Below are 19,738 nucleotides of genomic sequence, written 5' to 3'. Positions count from 1 at the left end.
CTTGTTTGCATCTCGAAACTACACGCTCCTATGCCTTTTGCAATTTGCACGGATTGAGTAAATGGCCGTGGGATTGAAGACTACTGCAGGGTTCGAATTGGCATTCTAGGCCCTGGAAAGTTGCCGGAATTGAATGCAAATTCGAAAATGCGTGTTTCGGTCTCGGCCATGATTCAGCTCAAACTCGATAGTACGTATGGAGCACGTCTTTCATCCGGTTCGCCGGGCATTCGGTTTTTCATTTCCGCCGACTTGCCGACCGCAGAGCGGCGATCGAACCGAAGGGCGAAGGAGCTAGCGAAATGAGGTCAATGAAATTCAGAATGCATCTCGTCCCATGACGTCATATTATATTATCCCATCCACTCTTTTAATCCTTTGTGTCCTCTGCATTTTGTGATTCCTTCGGCAAGTTTGAACTAATTATGTCCGCCTCTTGCAAAACTGTCCATCAAAATCAATATTGCTGGAACAATTAATTCAAATTTGTTTATTTTTAAAGAGAATACATTTCTGAGCAATCGGTAACTTGAATGTTTATTGACTGATGAAACAATAATACAACAGAACGTGTTAAATTATTCTAATTCCTAATAGTACGTTCATTTAATTTTTTTCTGAGAGTAGATATTTTAGTATCCTGCAAGCCACCGCTAGGGTGTGTGGCAGGGGGTGAATACACACCAGACTAATTTGGACAAAAATAGTTTTACCCCTACTGCAGTTGGACATTGAAATTCTGATCCCTTATCATTCGGAATATAAATGGAATCTTAAATCTATCTCCTCTACGCCAGTAAATGCAATCACTATTTTCATATCCCTTTCCAGGTAGGATTTTAGTTTTTCCACTGTTGAAATTAGGATTTTGGATTATGGGAGTAATTTACCATAGCTCTTAGTTGTGACAGTTGATATACGTTTTGTAAATGCCTCATCAAGGTGCACTTGATCCATTGTGCTTACTCCGACATCGCTTCGGCCACGGGCGGTGACTGCCAGCCGGCGGGTAGGACTGCGCGCCACGTGTTGTGGCGAGGAACCATTCCCGAGGCGCTCACCAAAAGAGCCGAGCCCCGTCCAAACCCGGCGGACCCCGCGTCGACCCCCCCCCCTTCCCTCAAACCCCACGTCATGGGGCGGTGACCCCACTTGAATGAACTACACTCTCCCCTACATTGAGCCGGTCAGGTGCACCGAAGGAGCCTGCATCGGGAACACCGAAATGGAATGTGTGGACTCGATTAAATACTCAGGCGTAACCCTCACTCACGACCTCTCCTGGGTGAAACACAAACGCGGTACATGGGGACAAATAGCTATGATTTATGAGAAGAGTACTGATTAAATGTGATGTTAAAGTCTCAGGGATAATACTATTTTGTTATGCGTACAATTCAGACGTTTGCAGATCACTGACCACAGTTCCAAATTATAATAAAAATGGTCACTGTTCGTGTGGCTGCTTCCCTCTCCTGCATCTCCTCTCCGAGGGAACAAAGGGACCACCACCAACACTAGACACGGCACGCTTAATAGGCAAAACCAACCACATTCAAGGAAATGCAAAACAACTGCATAGTTACCATATTATTGTGAGGATATGGAATAACCACTAAAAGCATTGTCCGGTAGGGGTAAAAATATTCGAGTCAAAATCAGTCCGGTTTGTATTCACCGCCTGCCACACACCCTAGCGGTGGCTTGAAGGGCGCTTAACATATATTTAAAAAGATAGAATTGAAAAATTTAAATATGCATGGCATATTTATTTACGGCATGGCATATATACACGCGTGGCATATGTTGATATCGCATTCAGTTTACTCACATTTTTAGATGATTTTCAGGCTCTATATCCTAATTAGCATATATTATATCATTTTGTATTTTATCAAAGATACTGCCTTCCAGAAACCCATATTTTAAAGTTATAAGCTTTGGACAGCCAAAGTTTTCTCGCTCAATTTTCTATTCATTCTTAGTTATTTTATCTTATTTGCAAAAAATATAATCTTAAAGCATTGATTTTATTTGCCATGCTGATCTGAACACATTGATTTTTTCTGATGTTCACAATCACTCGAGGAGCAAAGGTTAAATTACAATAAAATCCCTTGCATAAATAGGAAGGGTTTCTCTTTAGCGATGATGTTGAGCATGCATTATTTGCCCAATCTTACTACGTTAGGAGAGATCATGTAAATGGCATCAGAGAGATTGAATAACATTATCCGACCGCGCTAGCGCGGATAAGTATTCTGGGTTTTTTTATGTGTATTCAACGTAGTCTGATGAGTATTCAACCCCTGCCACAACACTGGCGGTGGCTTTCAGGGCACCAAGTAAGTAGATAGAGAGATAAGATTTTGCCGAAGCATGTAGCATTGGAATGAGATTTGCGATCCATTCGTCGGGCAAACTTTTCTGAAGCTGAGAAGAACATCGGTTTCGAGCATTTGTTCCAGCGCAAAATGTTTATTAAGATAGATGTTTCTTTTGAGTCATTTACGTGAAAGCATAAAGCAGATTTAAATGAATTTAATGCTTTAATTATAGAACCTATAATTGGAAGACACTGAGAACGCAAAATATAAACATGGTCTAAAGAAGATATTGGAGTCAGTTAATGTTTCCGTGAATTTGCCTCGGTTTTACTTTTCAAGTTTATTTGATTGAACACACAAAGTAAAAAAATGCCCTTGCTTTTCTGCATATTTCCTGTTCGGAGATGTTTCACTTTATATTCGCATTAATGGTACAGGCATTGCAGAAATTGCAGAAATTGCACAACATGGTGTAGAACAGTTAGGTTTAAGATGTAATTTTTTCCACGAACGATAAGGGATCAGAATTACCTTGCCAGACTGGGTCAGGGGCCATGATCGGGTCAAAAGTAGTCTCGTGTGTATTCACCCCCTGCCGCACACCCTAGCGGTGGCTTTAGGGTGCTACAATATATAAATATATACTATGAATGTATTTCACATAATGCAAATGTCGATGGAGGATGCATCCTCTAGTATCACGGGAAGAAACAATACGGATTTCATCCCCAGATATGAAATATTTGAGAAAGCCCGGTGTTAGAATTGAAAGACTAATAAACGAGACCATCGCAAGTGAAAGACAGCAAACACAAGAAACGATATCATAAAGGGCAATGGAAGACGACTCCTGACGTGGTGTGATCACATGAGAAAAACGAACTGAAGCAGGTTGTCAAATCAAGATGTAAAGAAGAGGAGGTGCGGGAGTAGGAAAACCTGGTGCGAAGATGATCCGGGAAGAGGTATGGTGGGTGAGACTGGGGTGTGGGGAGCAGTCAGGTACGGAGGAAGTGCCACCAGACGCCGGAAGCCGATTAAATAACTTATAGACTTGGAGACGCAAAAATGGGTTGACGTCTCCCCTTCTTGCGGAGCGCGCATTCCCGCTCGACCCTGCCGCTTGGGTCCCATCTCCTCACTGTCTCGACTTCCCCTTGGACATGCCCTCCTCGGCATCCCTCCCTCTCCTCGCCGCCTCATTTCCTTCCGGCATCGTGGAATTGAAAATGAAGGGGCCCCCGCGTGCGTGCGACCCTTTAGCGCGAGTGCATGGTGCACGGGTCAGATTATGATTGCGATTTGTTTACATAAACTATTTATTCGTGGGCTGGCGTTGGATACAGAATTTTACGTGGTCCAGGAAGAAGAAGGCAGGGCGAGAGCAGCCGGGCGCCGGCTAAATTCGCGGGTCGGTGCACGCAGCTCGTGGTGCTCGCGAGGCGCGCGCGGCCCACCGGTGAGTTGAGGGTGCGTGGTGCGGCCGGCAACGGCGCTTGCGGCAGCTAGGGCCCGCGAGTACGCATGCGCGGCCGGGAGAGAGAGAGAGAGGGGGGGTCGTCGCGGCGCCCTTCCCCGCCGGCGCAGTGCCCGGAATCCCGTCGAGCAGAGCAGGGCGTCTCTCCGCCGCACCGCGAGCAGCACCCGAAGCACGGACAATCGCATGCGTCTTTCGAGCACCACGTGCACCCGTGAGGAGCCCACTCCAAGTGGTGACCCCGCCGTGATCCCGCGGCCCTGGCACGAGCGGAGGGACCTCTTCTCCCTTCTTGCCATCGCCGCTCGCACGTGCATCCCCGCCGAAGGGGGGGCGTGACCCCGTCGTCGTCCCCCCCAGGGGAGTGAGGCCCGGAGGAGGTCGTCGGAGTGAGCTGGCGACACGAGGAGTCTCTCGTTTGTGCGTGAGGAGTTACTTGTTAAGTGCGTCTTCTTGTGTGTCATCCGATCCTGCCCGCTCCCCTCCCCCCCTGTTCCCCTCTTTCCCATCCCCTTGCGCCCTCCGTCGAAAACTTTATGGCGCCGCCGCCCCTTGCGTCCCCCCTCGGCGCGCCCCTCAGGCGACTGCCGGCTGACCTCTCACCTTCGGCAGGGCTAGACGCGCGATCCCCCAGAGAAATGGCGAGTGGTGTCATGAGAAGTCTTTAAAAATTTAATTTCGGCTTCAAGGTCCATGCATATCGAGAGACACTCCGGTGACTCCCATCTCATCCGCCCCCCGCGTCGCCCGCATCCGGATTTCGCGTTCTTTCCCGCCTCGACGCGTGTCTTCGGCGGGCATCTTCGCCGGTGGATCCCTCCTCCTCCACCCCCCCTTCCGACGACCGAAGAGAGAGGGGCGCGGGGAAACTTCGAAATCTGACAGAAAGTGGGCGCCGGCCGAATTAGTGCCGCTCCCTTTCGTACGACGCGGTTGCGAATACGGTGCTCCTCGGTGTCGGATGCGCCTTCAATAGTTCTCATGAACATCTCCGAGTTACGTCCATTCGAATCCCACTGCCAGGGTGACGGTCGCCAAGCAGCCATCGCGGGATAGAGTCCGCGTTCCGAAAGGTGACGAAACGAGGCGTGCGGCCCGTCATCCGGCGGGAAGAGCGCGCCCCTAGCGACGGAATAGATGCCCCCGACGCCGCCGTTCCCGCTGAGCGTCTTGCTCGGCGACGGGGCGCTTGGACGGGGTGGCCGAAGAGCGCTTCGACGGGGCGCGTCCCATCGCCCGAGGGGTCGGAGAGTTAGGGAGAGTTCGCGGGGAAGAGCGAAGCGGCCCCCTCTCGTTCCCCGTGGGCCACGAGTGATTCTTCCCCTTGCTGCAACCATCGCCCTTGCTTCCCCACCAACTCGCGCGCATTCGATTTCTGACATTCTTCGGAGACACGAAGTGCTTTCATTTCCTCGGAATCAGCAGAGAAAAAAAGACCAATCGATCCGCCACGCTTACGGGAAATTCCAGCGGATACCCCATTCAGTTTGACCCCAAGGGCGACACGTGATTTCTTACGGTTTACCGTAAATGAGAGGAGCAACCCTTTAATTAATCCTAAGGAATTCGGAAGTTAGTTGGTGACCGCCTGTGACGACGCCCCCCTCCCAACTGCAACTTGGGATTCGTGCGAGGAATGACACGAGACAGGAGGACAAGGGGGCTCGCGTGATCTGTTGGGGGCCACCGGGAGGCCGCAGCATGTCCGCGGGTGGACCCACTGAGGTTCAGGCGCGAGGCTCATCCTGTCCGCGCCGGCCCTGCCGTGTACATCCCGCCCCTCGGGTGGTCGGCCACTAGTCCCGGCCGCTCCCCACAGTCACGCAATCGCCCCCGCAGTGGTTGAGGGCCCCGCGACTCCCCCTTCGCCCCTCTCTCTCGGAAGCACCACCATTACTGCAGTTTCGGACACACTTCGCTCTCGCGAGAGAATACCCTTGGCACTCTCGATTGTGCGGCCCCTTGCAGCGATTGTGATTGATGGATTGCCCGCCGCGTGTCCCGAGGATAGCGCGAGGGCCGCTTCGCCGCCGTTAACGGCCGGGAGGAGGGCCAGGCAAGCGGACGCCGAGGAGTGGGGCGCCATGCGTGGCGGTGGACTCTGGGCGCCGCCGTTGCGGGGCATGCTGTGCCTGTCGGCGGCCCTAGCTGTGGCCTCCGTAGCCGCTGACCTCCCGCCGCTCCCCGCCAAAGGTGAGCAACCGAGTGTCTCCCAGCGTGCCTTTGGCACCCATCGACAGGCTCACTATTACGCCCTCCGTACTTCCGCTAGGTTTAGGAGCGCGTGTTAACGAATAAGATGTTTGTAAAAGGCCCCAAAGTCATGCCCTCGACATTCTTGAGTGCCGATGATTGGATCCAGTGAGAATGTATGCTGACCAATGTGCCAGTGATGTGGAATACGTAACGCCAAAATCTAAGTTTTGGCCTTCATAAGGCCGGCGGAAATATCGAATTATAAAAATAATATGTAAATTACTGGAGGAAACAATATGATCGGCGAGTGTGGAAAACGAAAGCATAGCGAAATTGAATTGTGAGTGATATTCATGGATTACCTCGAGGAAAACCACGCGTAACGGCGTGACAAAGAGCCATAGTAATCTCGTCTCAATGCGTCCAAAGTTCGCAGAAATGTGCCATATCTGAAAATTTTCTTCATCACGCCTGACCTATTTATTTGCTAAAACTTATAAGGTTATTTGAGGGCTTTCATCCATAAAATATTTTGTTGTAGTATTTGCTGTAGATGCATTTATCTATTTGTAACGCGTGGCTGATCTTCACCTAATTTTGTCGTGCGATTTCACAAAATATATAATCCGTTCCAGTCAAAGCCACAAAACTATGTATCCCTAAATTTTGAAGATGCATTACTTTGATTCTAAGTTCACTGCTGGCGTCCTTGGGAATGAGTGGCGGGAGCGGTTGCAGGCTATTTTATACTCTACCATTAACCAATATAAGTCATCTTTCTTAGTGGAATCATATCTTCGAGTTCTCACACCAAATGAAGAATTATTTGGATCAAGTGCAATCAATAAGTAAGCTTAAATTTTGCATGGATTATCATATTGGTGAAGTCGATATCCGTGGCATTCTTTCAGAAGTCTTAATACTTGGATAATTCCCTCTTTTATTTCTCCATCAGGGATTTTCGAGTCATGTTCCTTTTTAAATTGACGCTTCTCATGCCGTAGTATATGGATAATATTAAATATATCTTAATTTTGAGCAACTGTGGTATTATAAAATGTGTTTTATCAATCCTTGAAGTTCTGTTATTATAAATGTTTCGGGAATTATAAATTCTCTACAGTTGGCTCCAGCGAGTTCTACTATCAATGAGGTAATTAACTAAGGGGCATTGGGAAACATATCTAGTATGATACAACAAAGAAAGGGAAAATTGATGTGAGCATGTACGGAAGAGATAAAAATCCTTGTTTTCGTCCTGCCGTTTTATTGGGGCATAAAGGGAGATTTATCAGTTTTGCCATTAATTCATTAAGCCCATAATCCGGAGATCAGTCGACTGCATCCCTCCATTCTTCCCTGTGGGGCGCTGATGCCCTTGCCGTATGCTCCGATGTTAAGTTTGGGAAATGGAATCCAGATCGACTGCTGAAAATTCTCTCTTCCCAGGAATAATACAAGATAGCAAGAAACTGTGTCGATCGCAACGGTCCACAATATGCTCATTCGATGATTTCTTGATTTGTCGAAACATATCGCCCGAATTCCAAATCCAATCCAATCCCCCGCCCCCTCCCGGCGGCCCGCCCTCCCCGCCACACCCACGCAGCTGCGCGTAGGTCGAATGCAAATGTCCGATAGGGTCCTACCCTTCTCCGAATTCGCTTTTATGGTGTGCGAATTTCATATCTCGTATATTTCGGCCTACAGATGCCATTTGCCTACCACTCGCGCAGGGAATGTTATCTTGAGAATCATTCTTTCAACACTTTTCTATCGGATGTAATCTCGCTATATTGTTGGCTAAATGTACTATCGAGGGAATGAAGGAAGACGATATAAGAATGAATTGCAAACTATGCCTTCATGTTGGAACTCAATGATTACATAGAATACTTATTCTCGCAGTCATCTTTGAACCATAGATGAACGCCTCCGTCCATCGCTGCAGTCCAAACGTTTACTCATTTTAGTACCCTGCAAGCCACTGCTAGGGTGTGTGGCAGGGGATGAATACACAACAGACTAATTTTGATCCAAATATGACTTTACCGCGGTCGGATAATGTTATCCTGATCCCTTATCGTTCGTGGAAAAAATGGCAATTTCTACACTTAATCTCTCTTTTTTGACGAAAGCGAATTGATTGCCGATATGGATCGCTTGCAGAGTAGAGGAGCTGGATTTGTAAAAGCTGTTATGATAAACTTAGTAGCTAATCCATATATTAGGGGATCTAGGTTGAGAAAAACTCATGGAGTGAAGTGTAAATTACAGATTAAACCACTTGCATAAGTTCAAAGGAGGTCTCTTTAGCAGTGATGTTGAAAATGTATCATTACCCCCATCGTAATACGGTAGGAAAGACCACGTTATAATGCAACGATTTCAGAGTGTAAAAATCATTCGCCTTGAATGGGATCCCATTCAAGGCGAATGACTTTTACTCTCTGAAATTGTTGCATTGCAATGCGCATTGGCGGATGACTCCGTTAAAAGTTACTGTTGCGGCATCTCCCGCAGTTTCTTTGGAAAAGATCAGGTCAGTAAAATTAGAGAGATTATGTGTAGTAAAGATAGATTAAAGATGTCATTTTTTCAACGAATGATAAGGGATCAGAATAAAATAACGTTTGTGCGACCGCGTTTGCTGGGAAAAGTGTTTTGGGTCAAAATTAGTTTTTTGCGTGATGCCTCCCTGCCATACACTCTAGCGGTGGTTTTTTTCTTAGATTCCGCTGGGACGTGGTGCCATAGTGCGATGGAGCTAATAATACATTTTCAACATCACTGGTAGAGTGGCGTCCTTCCAATTTATGCAAGAGATTCAATTTGTAATTTAACCTTCGCTCCGTGAGTGATTCTCGGTCTAGCTCCTCTAATATTTTGAATACTCCACTAAGTTGCAGAGTACCATTAAATATTTATGTAATAAAATACATCCTTGCCCCACCGTGGCTCCATTCTCCCGAAGTTCAGTCCTTCGCCGCGGGGTTGAATACGAGGCCATGCCTTTCGATCAGAGCCAACCCCCCCCCTTTCTCCCTTTTACTTTGCGTGTATGTATGTGTGTGGAACACCGGCGTCGACCTCCGCCTCCGTTTCCTCGGGGCGTTCATAGAGGCCTCTGGAGACTAAGCGTCTGACTTCGTTGCTATACTAAGCCAATGGATAAATTATTCTTGCTGTAGGTACGTGACCTAAATTCTCCATTAGTTTGATGTGAATTCTAGCAACCGCCTTGTAATTACTTCAAGTTGATCGTCTCTCACTTTCCTTACCCTTACAAGTCAACAGCTCGTTATTGCTAAAGGAAGATGGAACGTCAACCAATGGCTATCTTTCTCTCTCTCTCTCTCTCTCTGATCGTCGACAAACGTATGCTTTGGGTCTCATCCCTACCTGAACTTGCAAGCATTGCGTTACGTAACAATCACATAGAGCCACCGCTAGGGTGTGTGGCAGAGGGTGGCCACACACCAGACTCATTTTGACCCAAAATACTTTTCCCTCCTCGCGCGGTCGGTCAAAAGTTATTTTATTCTTATTCCGTTATCTTTCGTGAGTAATATGACACCTTAACTCTGTTATACACTTGATCTCTTTGATTTTTTTGACATGATCTCTCCTACCATAGTACGACGGGGGCGATAATATATTTTCAACATCACTGCTAAAGAGACATCTTTCCAATTCAGACAAGAAATTTAATCTGCAATTTAGCCTTCCCTCCGTGAGTGATTACCAGCCTAGCTCCTCTAATATTTTGCATAAGCTACTAAGTTTATCATAACAACGTTTTACAAATCTAGCTCCTTTGCTCTGCACGCGATCCAATTCGGCAATCAATCCTAATTCGTGAGGATCCCATATACTAGCAGTATACTCCAAATGAGGCCTGACCAATGAAAGAAAACATTTCGCTTTGACCTTTTCATCACATCTACCCAGTACTCTTACAATAATTCCTAATTTTTTTGTTGTTTTGTCCCCTGTATTTCGTTAGTTCCGGCGTGTATTCACTCCCTGCCGCACACCCTGGCGGTGGCTTGCAGGATTCTCAAATATCTAAAATATATAATCAAGGCGAATCGAACCTTCCTATGAGCTTTCTCTAACCCTCATTCCTGGTGCAGTAAGCTATAGGGAGGGAGCTGCTCTTGTTCCATTTATTCTTAAATATTTCATATTCCAAAAGGTGGCCCCATACGTGTAAAGACGGTGCACGTGAATATTTAACACGTAAAATAAATACTAGACACTTGAACATGGCACATGAAACATATTCACGCGATAGCAGTTCTTGCGTCCCATGCACAATTTCTATGGTCGCATGAATTGATGACTCTTCTTATTTCGTTTTACACTAATGTCTGAAGTAAAGTATTCCTCCAAAGCAAGACAGATACGCGCGCATTTATTCAAGTGGGTGTTTGCATTTTTAACTTGCAATGGCGCCTATGGCATCGATGTCGTCCGGGCGAGCGGTTGGATGCCAGGTTCTTCCCGCCATCCTCGCCTCGACCCACGGGCGCCTTCGATCCCCGCGTGTCCCGAGTCCCTCCAGCAAGGCGCCTCGAGTGCGTGGTCGGGGGCGCAGAGTCAGGGCCGGCCCCGCCCGGGCGCCCGTCGGACTCTCTCCCCGGCGTGGGCGAGCGCGCGCTCTGCACTTGGCGCATTCCGAGACGAAGCATCCTCAATGAACAGACCGTCACCGAGCAGGTGGTCGGTCGAGCGTTGCCCTTAAGGTTGATGAGCCGCGCCGTCGCTGAACTTTATCTCCCCCAATTGGACGCATTTGCCTTCATTTTTGGCGAAACTGACAGAATCCTTCTAAAGAACCTGTCAAATCACGGACCGCCAATGATTCTGCGTGGCTTCAACACACCGGTTTACGGAAAAAATTAAATACGAGACTCTGATATTTCTCATTCTTTGTGAGAGCCGTTGAACCAATTCTTATTCACTTTGGGATGACTGTCCTTTTGGTAACTGATAACAACGATTTGTTATAAGGATTCGAACCTTCCTATGAGCTTCTCCATTTCAGGAATACGGGTACATTTCCCAGTACTGAGACGCTTACCAATTATTCATTTTGTTTCGAAGAAAGGTTATCCTCAGATGAATGTTATTTGATAAATCAAATCTTGTTTTTGTCCCTAGATTAATTAATTGAAACATCTATGTTTTACGCACAATTCAATTAAACTGTGTAATTATACCGATCGTGTTTTGCAACCACTAATTCATAAACTGGTTTAAAATGCCAAACAATGAATATAGAAGTGCATTTTTCATTAGCAATGGACTAGCTTAAGATAAGCACGCCGTGGAACGTAAGCAAAGGGAATGGTGATTACAAGTCCGAGTTGAAGAAGTTTGAGGTTGACCAAAACTTTCATTTTCAGTCGGTGGAGGAGGAGATTAGGCGAAAGAAAGTATTTCTTAAATATGTTTTCTGTAAATCCACATCCCACAAACTCAATCTATGCTATTATAAAACCTAATTTTCAAAATTTGCTAAGTGAGATGGCCACTGAGGCCTCATGAAGTGATACTTTGCATCCCTAAACGCCACTGCACGCAACACCGAGAGATAAATGCCCCGAAATCATGCTGCCAAAGAAAATATATTGTTTCCGGGGAGTATCCGACACTCACCAGCCAAAGAGATTAAGCCTTGATGCGTGATGCGGATAGATATATATTATGAGACGTGCGTGATAACGACCCCAGGTCCTTAGCGCCCGGCCATTGCATTGTGGGATTAAAGGGATGCTCACAAATGCTTGCACCGAAGGGCGTGGCCCCCGGGGGGCTCCGGTGGACACTTGAGGTCGCCAAGAAGCGATGGAGGGGATGCAAGTGACGCGCTACCCCAGCGGCACAGTTAACTCTTGCCTACGTGACAGCATTGCAGAATTAATCTTTTAGAAAAGTCATTATTACCTTAACTTGATGCATTGAAATACAAATATTTAAAAAAGACGTACAGATTGGAAGAAACGCAAAGTTGAGATTAACTCCTTCTGACTCTGCTTAGCCAATCAGATGTTGGCTTCACAGCAGGTGCCACATGGACAAGAAAACATATCACTAAGTTTTGCAAGTAGTATAATTTTTCATTGTATATTTAAAAATATTATTTAGTCTATTACTCCCTCGCATCCAACGATCAAATTTTATTATCTTTCTCACTACATCCATGCAATCCAATTTTTTGAGTCTTCAGGAATTTCATCAAATGTAGAGTGGCGGATACAGTCAATTATATTTTACCTTGATGATATCGTGTAAATGCACTACGTAAATCAGGGTAATGATCTACAGATAATGATAGTAAGTTTTTACTCTCTGTCTATATAAATTGCTGCCTTCGTTAAATCTTCCCAAGCAACTCGCTCTCTCTCCCCCTGATTGAAAGCAATGGGAATAGTATCCCTTATGCAGTTCGCACTCACTTGACAAACCCACGGTCCAATACACTTGTAAGTGAGCAGAAGTTTTCAGTGGTCTCCCGATCAGCTCTTTGGGCGCCACGTAGAGGGCAATACAAGCGCGGAGTACCTAGTCCTTCGGAAGGGACGTTAAACCGCAAACTCCTTTCCGTCTCCCGCCTAAAGTGACACAGTACCGACGCCGGGTTTCTCTCCCCCTTTCTTGCATTCCTATCTCAACCAATTCACCTGAATCACTCCGGAATGGAGCAAATGATCACAGCCTCCTTCCATCTGGTAAATACGACTAGAACCAACTTCAACTGCCAAATTCAATCGCGTGCAGCATAGAGGGGCTGGATTTGTAAAACAATGTGATAGTAAACTTATGAGTATCGTATCCAAAATGTAAGAGGTCCTAGGCTGGGAATCACTCACGGAGCGAAGGTTGAATTACAGATTAAATCACTTCTTGCAATTAAAGAGATTAAGTGGAGGGCAGATAGATTTAAGATCAGAATAAGGTTGTCCGACCGTGATAGTCTTATTAGGTTCAAAATTAGTCTGGTGTGTCTTCACCTACTGCCACACACCCTAACGGGGACTCGTAGGGTACTAAATAAAACTAAACCTAAAAAGATAAAAAAGCGAGCCTATAAGGATTAATTCTAAAAGGGAATGAATGATGCCCACAATACTTCTACACGGAGTGGATGATAGTAATCAGCTAAAACGTAAACTAAAAAATTACTGGCATCAATGTGTCCATAATAAATAAAACGTCCATTTGGACGATTTGAACTAATTCTACCTAAATATTGTGACATATTTTAGAAATTATTTTCAATTTTTCCCCCAACCAACTGCTAATAAAATATGTGAATTGGTGGCACTGAATTTGACAGAAGTAGTAGCTCCACTCGAATCGCCCAGGTGCTCTCGTCTCGGCGTGGGGTGGCTGGGCTTTCTTTCCGTGGCCATCAGGGTGTCTTGGCGATGGAACAAATGAGGGATTTCCCTATACAGTGCCGGTGCCCTATTTCCCGGATTCGGCTCCCTCGAATTTCCACATCTTCCGAAAATTCAAACATGCCCTCTGATCATCGTTTTTCCAGCCCAATCAAGAAGCGATTGCAGCTGTAGTACTAGTGCTTAGCTGCACTTCCGAAAGAACACCACAGATACGGGATAATGGATACCACTGCATTGCCCCTTGGATAAAACGTTCGAATATTCAAGGGGATTACTTTGAAAAATAAAACCTTTTTGAAAACATAAATTTTCATCATCAGACCGTGAACTTTTCAGATCACCCTCGTATGTACTGGTTTCCGACCCCAAAGGGTTTGAGTTCGAATAATTAGGATAAATTGGATTATGGACATCCATCGTTCATAAGCGGCTCAATGACACGCGAGAATAGCAGCGGATGAAAAAAGTTTGCGGGTGCCTCGACGTGCGATTTGTTCCCCAGGGACGCTGTGGAAGACAGGGGCCGGCGCCACGACGCCGGCGGAAGGAAACCGCTCGTGGGGGCGCGGTGGGGAGGTGGGGGTCGGAGCGGGGGAGGGGGGAAGGGGCGGGGGGCAGCGATTTCTCATTGGGATGCGAAGATGGATACTGGCGCGAATCGTTATGGGGCAACGAAGCTTGCTCAGGGACGCATAATGAATGACCTCCCGCTTAATTTATCTCGGGTCACGGCGAAATGGATGGCTAAAGGGGCCGCGAAGGGAAGGGGTGGTCATCCCTTGACAAATTGGGGAGGGAAAGGGCGGGATCCGTGAAACCACCTGACACAAATTTTGGCCATTTTCGGGCTTCCCGTCCCCTTGGCTCTGCGGTCACGACGCTCTCCTCTTTGCCGCGTCTTTCGCTCATGTGAGGCCTCAGGGGAGAGGGGCTCGCTCGCCGACGATGAGGGGGGAAGAGAGGGGTGTGGCGCGGGGAAAGTCGACAAATCGCATCCCGACTCGCCAGCGATGACCGGTCGGACTCCCTCCCGCTCTTTTATGACGCCCGACGGGTCTCTATGCGCGCGAGGGCAACGGATAAACGCGAGGGCCCGGTTCCTTTGCGACGTTGGTGAGGTCAAGCAAGTCTCATTTTAGGCCACGCACGGAATCTCGACATGAACAAACACTGCTTCGAGTTTTTCCGTATTATGCGTGGAATTATCAGGTGAGGAAAAATACAAAGTGGATTTAGTTCATAATAAAATATGGAGAAAACCATAAACACAATAATCAACCCGAAGGTTGGTTTGGTAGGTGATGGTAGAGTTCACCCAGTACTGAGCCCGATGGCGTGTGAAATTCACATAAGGTCGGGGGGCCAGTTCCTTTCCCTGTGCCGGTTATGATTTCCCAAGAAGGTCTGGTACCCGAAAAATCACATATCTTGTGTGGAGCTGAGAGGCTTGCCAAGAGAGGGTTGCCCGGAATTCTAACCCCGGCCCTCCGGTCAGTAGTCAAACGCTCTACCCCCTGGACTACCGCGACCCCAGAATATGGTACCTTTCCATTATTTTACGTTTGACTCAATTCATCACCTCGGACGCTTCCTTCCATTTTCCGTGCATCATTATTTGTAGGTAAAAATGTAAATATTATTGCCTATATAGATGTTGCCTTCAAATGATGTAATGACGAAATGTCCGAGTTGTATCGATTAGGCAATCCATTGATTTTCAAAATTTCATGTCCACATGCATTTGTGTACCAGTTTAATACAACTTAGTACAGATTAATAGAATTCGAACCATCTCATCTGGATTCACCTCAAAGGATTTTCATGTAGCTACAAATTTAAATAAAATTTTTACTCTAGGTGCTTCTAGCGGCTTCCAACTCAGATTACCCAACGAAAATGTGACGCCCATAAAGATTCTTGAGGAAGCAGGAGGCTCTTCTCTGGACCCCTTTGAATGCCGGCGTAATGCTCTCCTGCGCTGTCCCGAACACTCGTCGCATACTCACGGCGAAGTTTTAATCGGCGCGGACCGACACTTCTACCTGAATCGTTCCTTCGAGTCCCTACCGCTTAGCCGTTTAAGTCACGTTTCCTGTGATGCAACTACGGAGAAATTTCCAATGCGTTTCTCTAGTGCCCAGTCCTATCTGACGAGGCTTCAAAGGATTTTACAAGATCTGCGAAGTTTTACTGTCAATTCGAGATTTTAGTCGTATAATGCAAGCAATCTAATCAGTTTTTCGAGATCGAGACATGAATTCTTTGTTCAAGAATGCATTTATTAGCCAATTAACATTTCTTGTTGAGGTGAAACCAGGATGACATTGGCCAAATGAATGAAGGAGAAAATGTTATGCGAGGAAAATGAACCAATGGAATTGCTTTCATGGAATTATTAATGCCGATAGGGAGGTAAGAAATTATAATAATATTGTTGAAGAAGAAAGGATCTGCAATAAAGTAAGAGTTTCAGTGCAGCAATTTCAGAGTGTAAAAAATCATTCGCCTTGACTGGGATTCGATTCCCGATCCCTCGATGTCCGGCCGAGTGCTTTAGCCAGTTAAGCTGTCGAGAGCTGAAATTATTGCATTGAAATGCATATTAGCGGACGACTCAGGAAAAAGTTACTGTGGCGATATCTCCCGCAGTTTCTTGGAAGTAGAGTGATGAATGTTTGTGACTCAATGCCTGATACTGGGCGTGGTGGTACTACAGTTGGTAGAGCGCTGGCACACTGAGTTCATGATCAGGGTTCTATTTTCGGGTATGCCAATGGGCACCCTAAGCTTAAGCTCTTCTTTTTGAACTTTTTAGAACCCTGCAAGCTACCGCTAGTGTGTGGCAGGGAGTAAATACACACACACCAGATTTATTTTGACCCGAATATTTTTTACCCCTACCACGGTCGGACAGCGGATTCCTATTCGTTCGTGTGAAAAATGATATCTTAAATCTTTCTATTCTACACTTTATCTCTTTAAGTGTATTGACATGATCTCTCCCACCATAGTACGATGGAGCTGGTGATATAATATCAACATCACTGCTAAAAAGACCAACTTACGCTGATGTGTGAATTTCACACACCGATGGGCTTAGTACTGCCTGAGCTCTACCATCACCCGGCCTTCGAGTTGATAACTAAGCCTTTGGATCTATTGCTAACGGTGCTTAAAGTGCACGATGACACTTTAATTCACATTAATATTGATCCCTGCCCCTAATTTCAGCGTGATGGTCGTTGTTGATGTCAATCGCGTTCCATTGCTCGCTCATACCGATCTGTGTCGCAGGTCAAGGAGCCGGGACGAAGGAGGGCGTCATTTCCTCCAGTGAATTCAATCGTGTTCCATCGACGAGAGATGGGATTGATGGCTAGTCTCGTATCTATGAGCTACAGCTCACGACGCTCGTTCAATCACGATCATTCGAGAAAAGATCGAATGGCCGTGATCCGGTCCATTGGCCGGTTTTCCAGAGGAACGGGGTCTCGCACGTCATCACGCACGTCACACGGTGCCGCGGGGCGCCACCGCTTGGCCAGCTGGTGACTGAGGACTTAGGGAGAAGGTGGCGTATTTACGACGGACTACTATTCACCGTGGGCCGTTAATTTCACAACCATTTTTATTGTGCGGTAACTTCCTCAATATAGAAAATAGACTTCAGCAGCAGTTATTCAGCCAACTCTAAATAAATTTCATATCCACGGATCTTCAAACTACAGCTGACATGTGTAAAGTATTCCATCTTTGCCTAAATAATTCTTTTCCAATTTAATTTTCATCCTAGCGTAACTACTTACCCACCATTTTCGAGTCTTGTTATTTTTGTTTTCGTGTGATGTACCCACATCTGGTTTGAAAACACGTTTGCGAAATTTTCATGCGGATCTCCAACAAAGTTCCAAAGACCACTGAGAGAGCCTAGTATTTTTTTGGCCTTACTCTTCATTTACGTTTTCCGACGAATGTGTGGGTCGTAACGGATGGAGTGGCCTTCACCAAATAAAAATCGCAGAGGTTGGCGCTCCAGTATTATTGCACTGGTAACAGGAGGCGACATTGGACGGATCTTCGGAGAGGTCGTCTCCCCGCTGCGCGCGTTGCCTTGCACCACAACACCCTCCGAGTCGACGCCGAGCGCATTCACCAAACCTGACGAGGACCTTTTGGGTGCGGATGGGGCTGGAACAGGCCGAAAGGGGTTCCGGGGAGGGGGCCCATCCTCGGCAGGGGGCCTGGCCTCCCGCAATCCAGGGGATGGATCGAATCCGCCCGGCCTCTCTCGACTCGCGGAGACAAATGGGAAATCGTTTTTAACGACAGATGCGAGGACGGCAGTTTCTCTTCGTCACGCCAAGTTTCCTATCCAGAAGAGTGGCACTGGATATTGCGGCGCTCTCAAAATCGTAATGGATGTTTCGTGGCAAGCGTCCAATCGTTATGTGTGGAATTAGAATGACTGATAAGCGTGAAATTGAGGTTTAATTTATGCAGAGGGTTGGTGCCATTACTGATTCGCGGTTCCGAAAGCAATGCTTATTGGGTGTTGGCGCGATTCTGACGAGCTATTTCGAGGGAACAAATTGCATTGTGTTCTCTGTAAGCGGTCAGCGCGATGACGTCGGACCCCTTGTATGTCGTGTAGTGTTCGAGTTCCAATATTACCATTACAATGCAAATTAATAATCCGATGTTAGGCGATTCGCGTGTTGGTGGCGCGGGCAAACCATCAACGACGGGCGAGTTCGGGAATATCAGGGCCGGCCAGCTGGCGGGGGGAGCGGGGAGGGAGGGCCCGTGGAGAAGGGCTGTGCGTGCCCTAGTCTCCCCTCATACTCTTTGTCTTGATGCTTCCTGGAGTGCGCTAAGTTTGAGGAATTCCTCGTCACTCTGAAGCACCAAATCGCAACCAATGAATTCCGTGGTGTCGTGTACACCTTCGATCAAAGTCTGGCGAAGCGAAAATAGCTTGCTTAATGGTGACCGAATGGAATGACCGAATTTAAAGCAATGGTAAAACTGCATTAATTATCCTATGTAGTTAATCATTAGGAGAGGTTATGAAATGAATATTGCAGATTTTCCAAGAAACTGCATAATATGTCGCGACGGTAAATTTCAGCGGAGTCATTCGCTGACTATGCATTACTACGCAACTATTTCAGATTGTAAAAATCATTCACCTTGATCGGGATACGAACCTGGATACCTCGATTTCCGACCGAGTGCTTTTCTCGGATTGTCGCTTCCACAGCTTAAATGGCTAAAGCACTCGGCCGGACATCGAGGGATCCGGGTTCGAATCCCGGCCAAGGGGGAAGAGTTTTACCCTGAAATTTTTCCATTAATATTAGAGGTATAAAATATAGAATCAACAGGTTTAAATACCATTTTCCCCTGGAGCGATAAGAGAAAAAAGTAACTGTCAACGAAGGTGGCTAATGGAACAATGTTTTCTTCTGAGTACTAAAGTTTGCAGCGACTATTCCCGTTAGCACTGAGAGTACTAAAATTATTACTATTAGCTCGTCTCAAATACTTAGAGAAGTATTTTAAACTTAGCTGTTGTATTAAGTATCAAGCCGATTGAAAAATGGCTCATACCAGCCAATATTTCATGCATATAAACTCCAAGATATATGGCGGGTGTGCCACGATCCATCCTGGGTGAAACACACACGAGGAATATGTGGATAAGCTAACAGAAAATTAGGATTAATTAAAAGAGTACTCGGTAAATATCATGAAAAGGTCTAGGAGAAATATTTTTTTTCATCGGTTAGGCCTCATTTGGAATATACTGCTAGTGTATGGGATCCTCACGAATTAGGATTGATTGCCGAATTAGATCGCGTGCAACGTAGAGGGGCTGGATTTGTGAAACGTTGTCCTGATGAACTTAGTAGCGTATCCATTATATTAGAGGAGTTAGGTTGGGAATCACTCACGGAACGAAGGTCAAATTACAGATTGAAGCTCTTGCATAAATAGGAAGGATGTCTCTTTAGCAGTGACGTTGAAAATTTATTATTACCCCTATCGTACTCAGGTAGGAGAGATCATACCAATAAAATTAGAGAGATCAATTGTAGAACAGATACATTTAAGATGTGCTTTTTCCACGAACTATTTGGGATTGGCATAAAATTGACCCACAGCGGGTAGTGTAGGAATATTAGGGTCAAAGTTAGTCAGGTGTGTGTAAGCTCCCTGCTACACACCCTAGAAGTGGCTTGCAGGTTAAAAAATATCTAAAAAAACACCCTAAGTGGTGGTCACGTTGGTGCAATTGCTTCCCTAACTCCGAGGCAAAGGATCAC

General features: G+C 46.3%; 1 protein-coding gene across 2 annotated transcripts in view; it reads left to right on the top strand.

Annotated features, from left to right (window-relative positions):
* The first annotated feature begins 3,928 nt into the window (after positions 1–3,928).
* Positions 3,929–19,738, top strand: part of LOC139695846 (limbic system-associated membrane protein-like) — a 211,629-nt gene continuing 195,819 nt past the window's right edge. For both annotated transcript variants that reach the window (XM_071594593.1, XM_071594592.1), the window contains exon 1: positions 3,929–5,997. In XM_071594593.1, the coding sequence (XP_071450694.1) occupies positions 5,889–5,997 (109 nt within the window). In that variant the 5' untranslated portion in view covers positions 3,929–5,888. The remainder of the gene's footprint in view (positions 5,998–19,738) is intronic.

Source organism: Hetaerina americana, unplaced genomic scaffold, assembly GCF_022747635.1.
Source record: "Hetaerina americana unplaced genomic scaffold, ioHetAmer1.1.p SCAF_1, whole genome shotgun sequence".
NCBI classification, from domain to species: Eukaryota; Metazoa; Arthropoda; class Insecta; order Odonata; family Calopterygidae; genus Hetaerina; species Hetaerina americana.
This window is presented reverse-complemented; position numbering and strand designations above follow the sequence as displayed.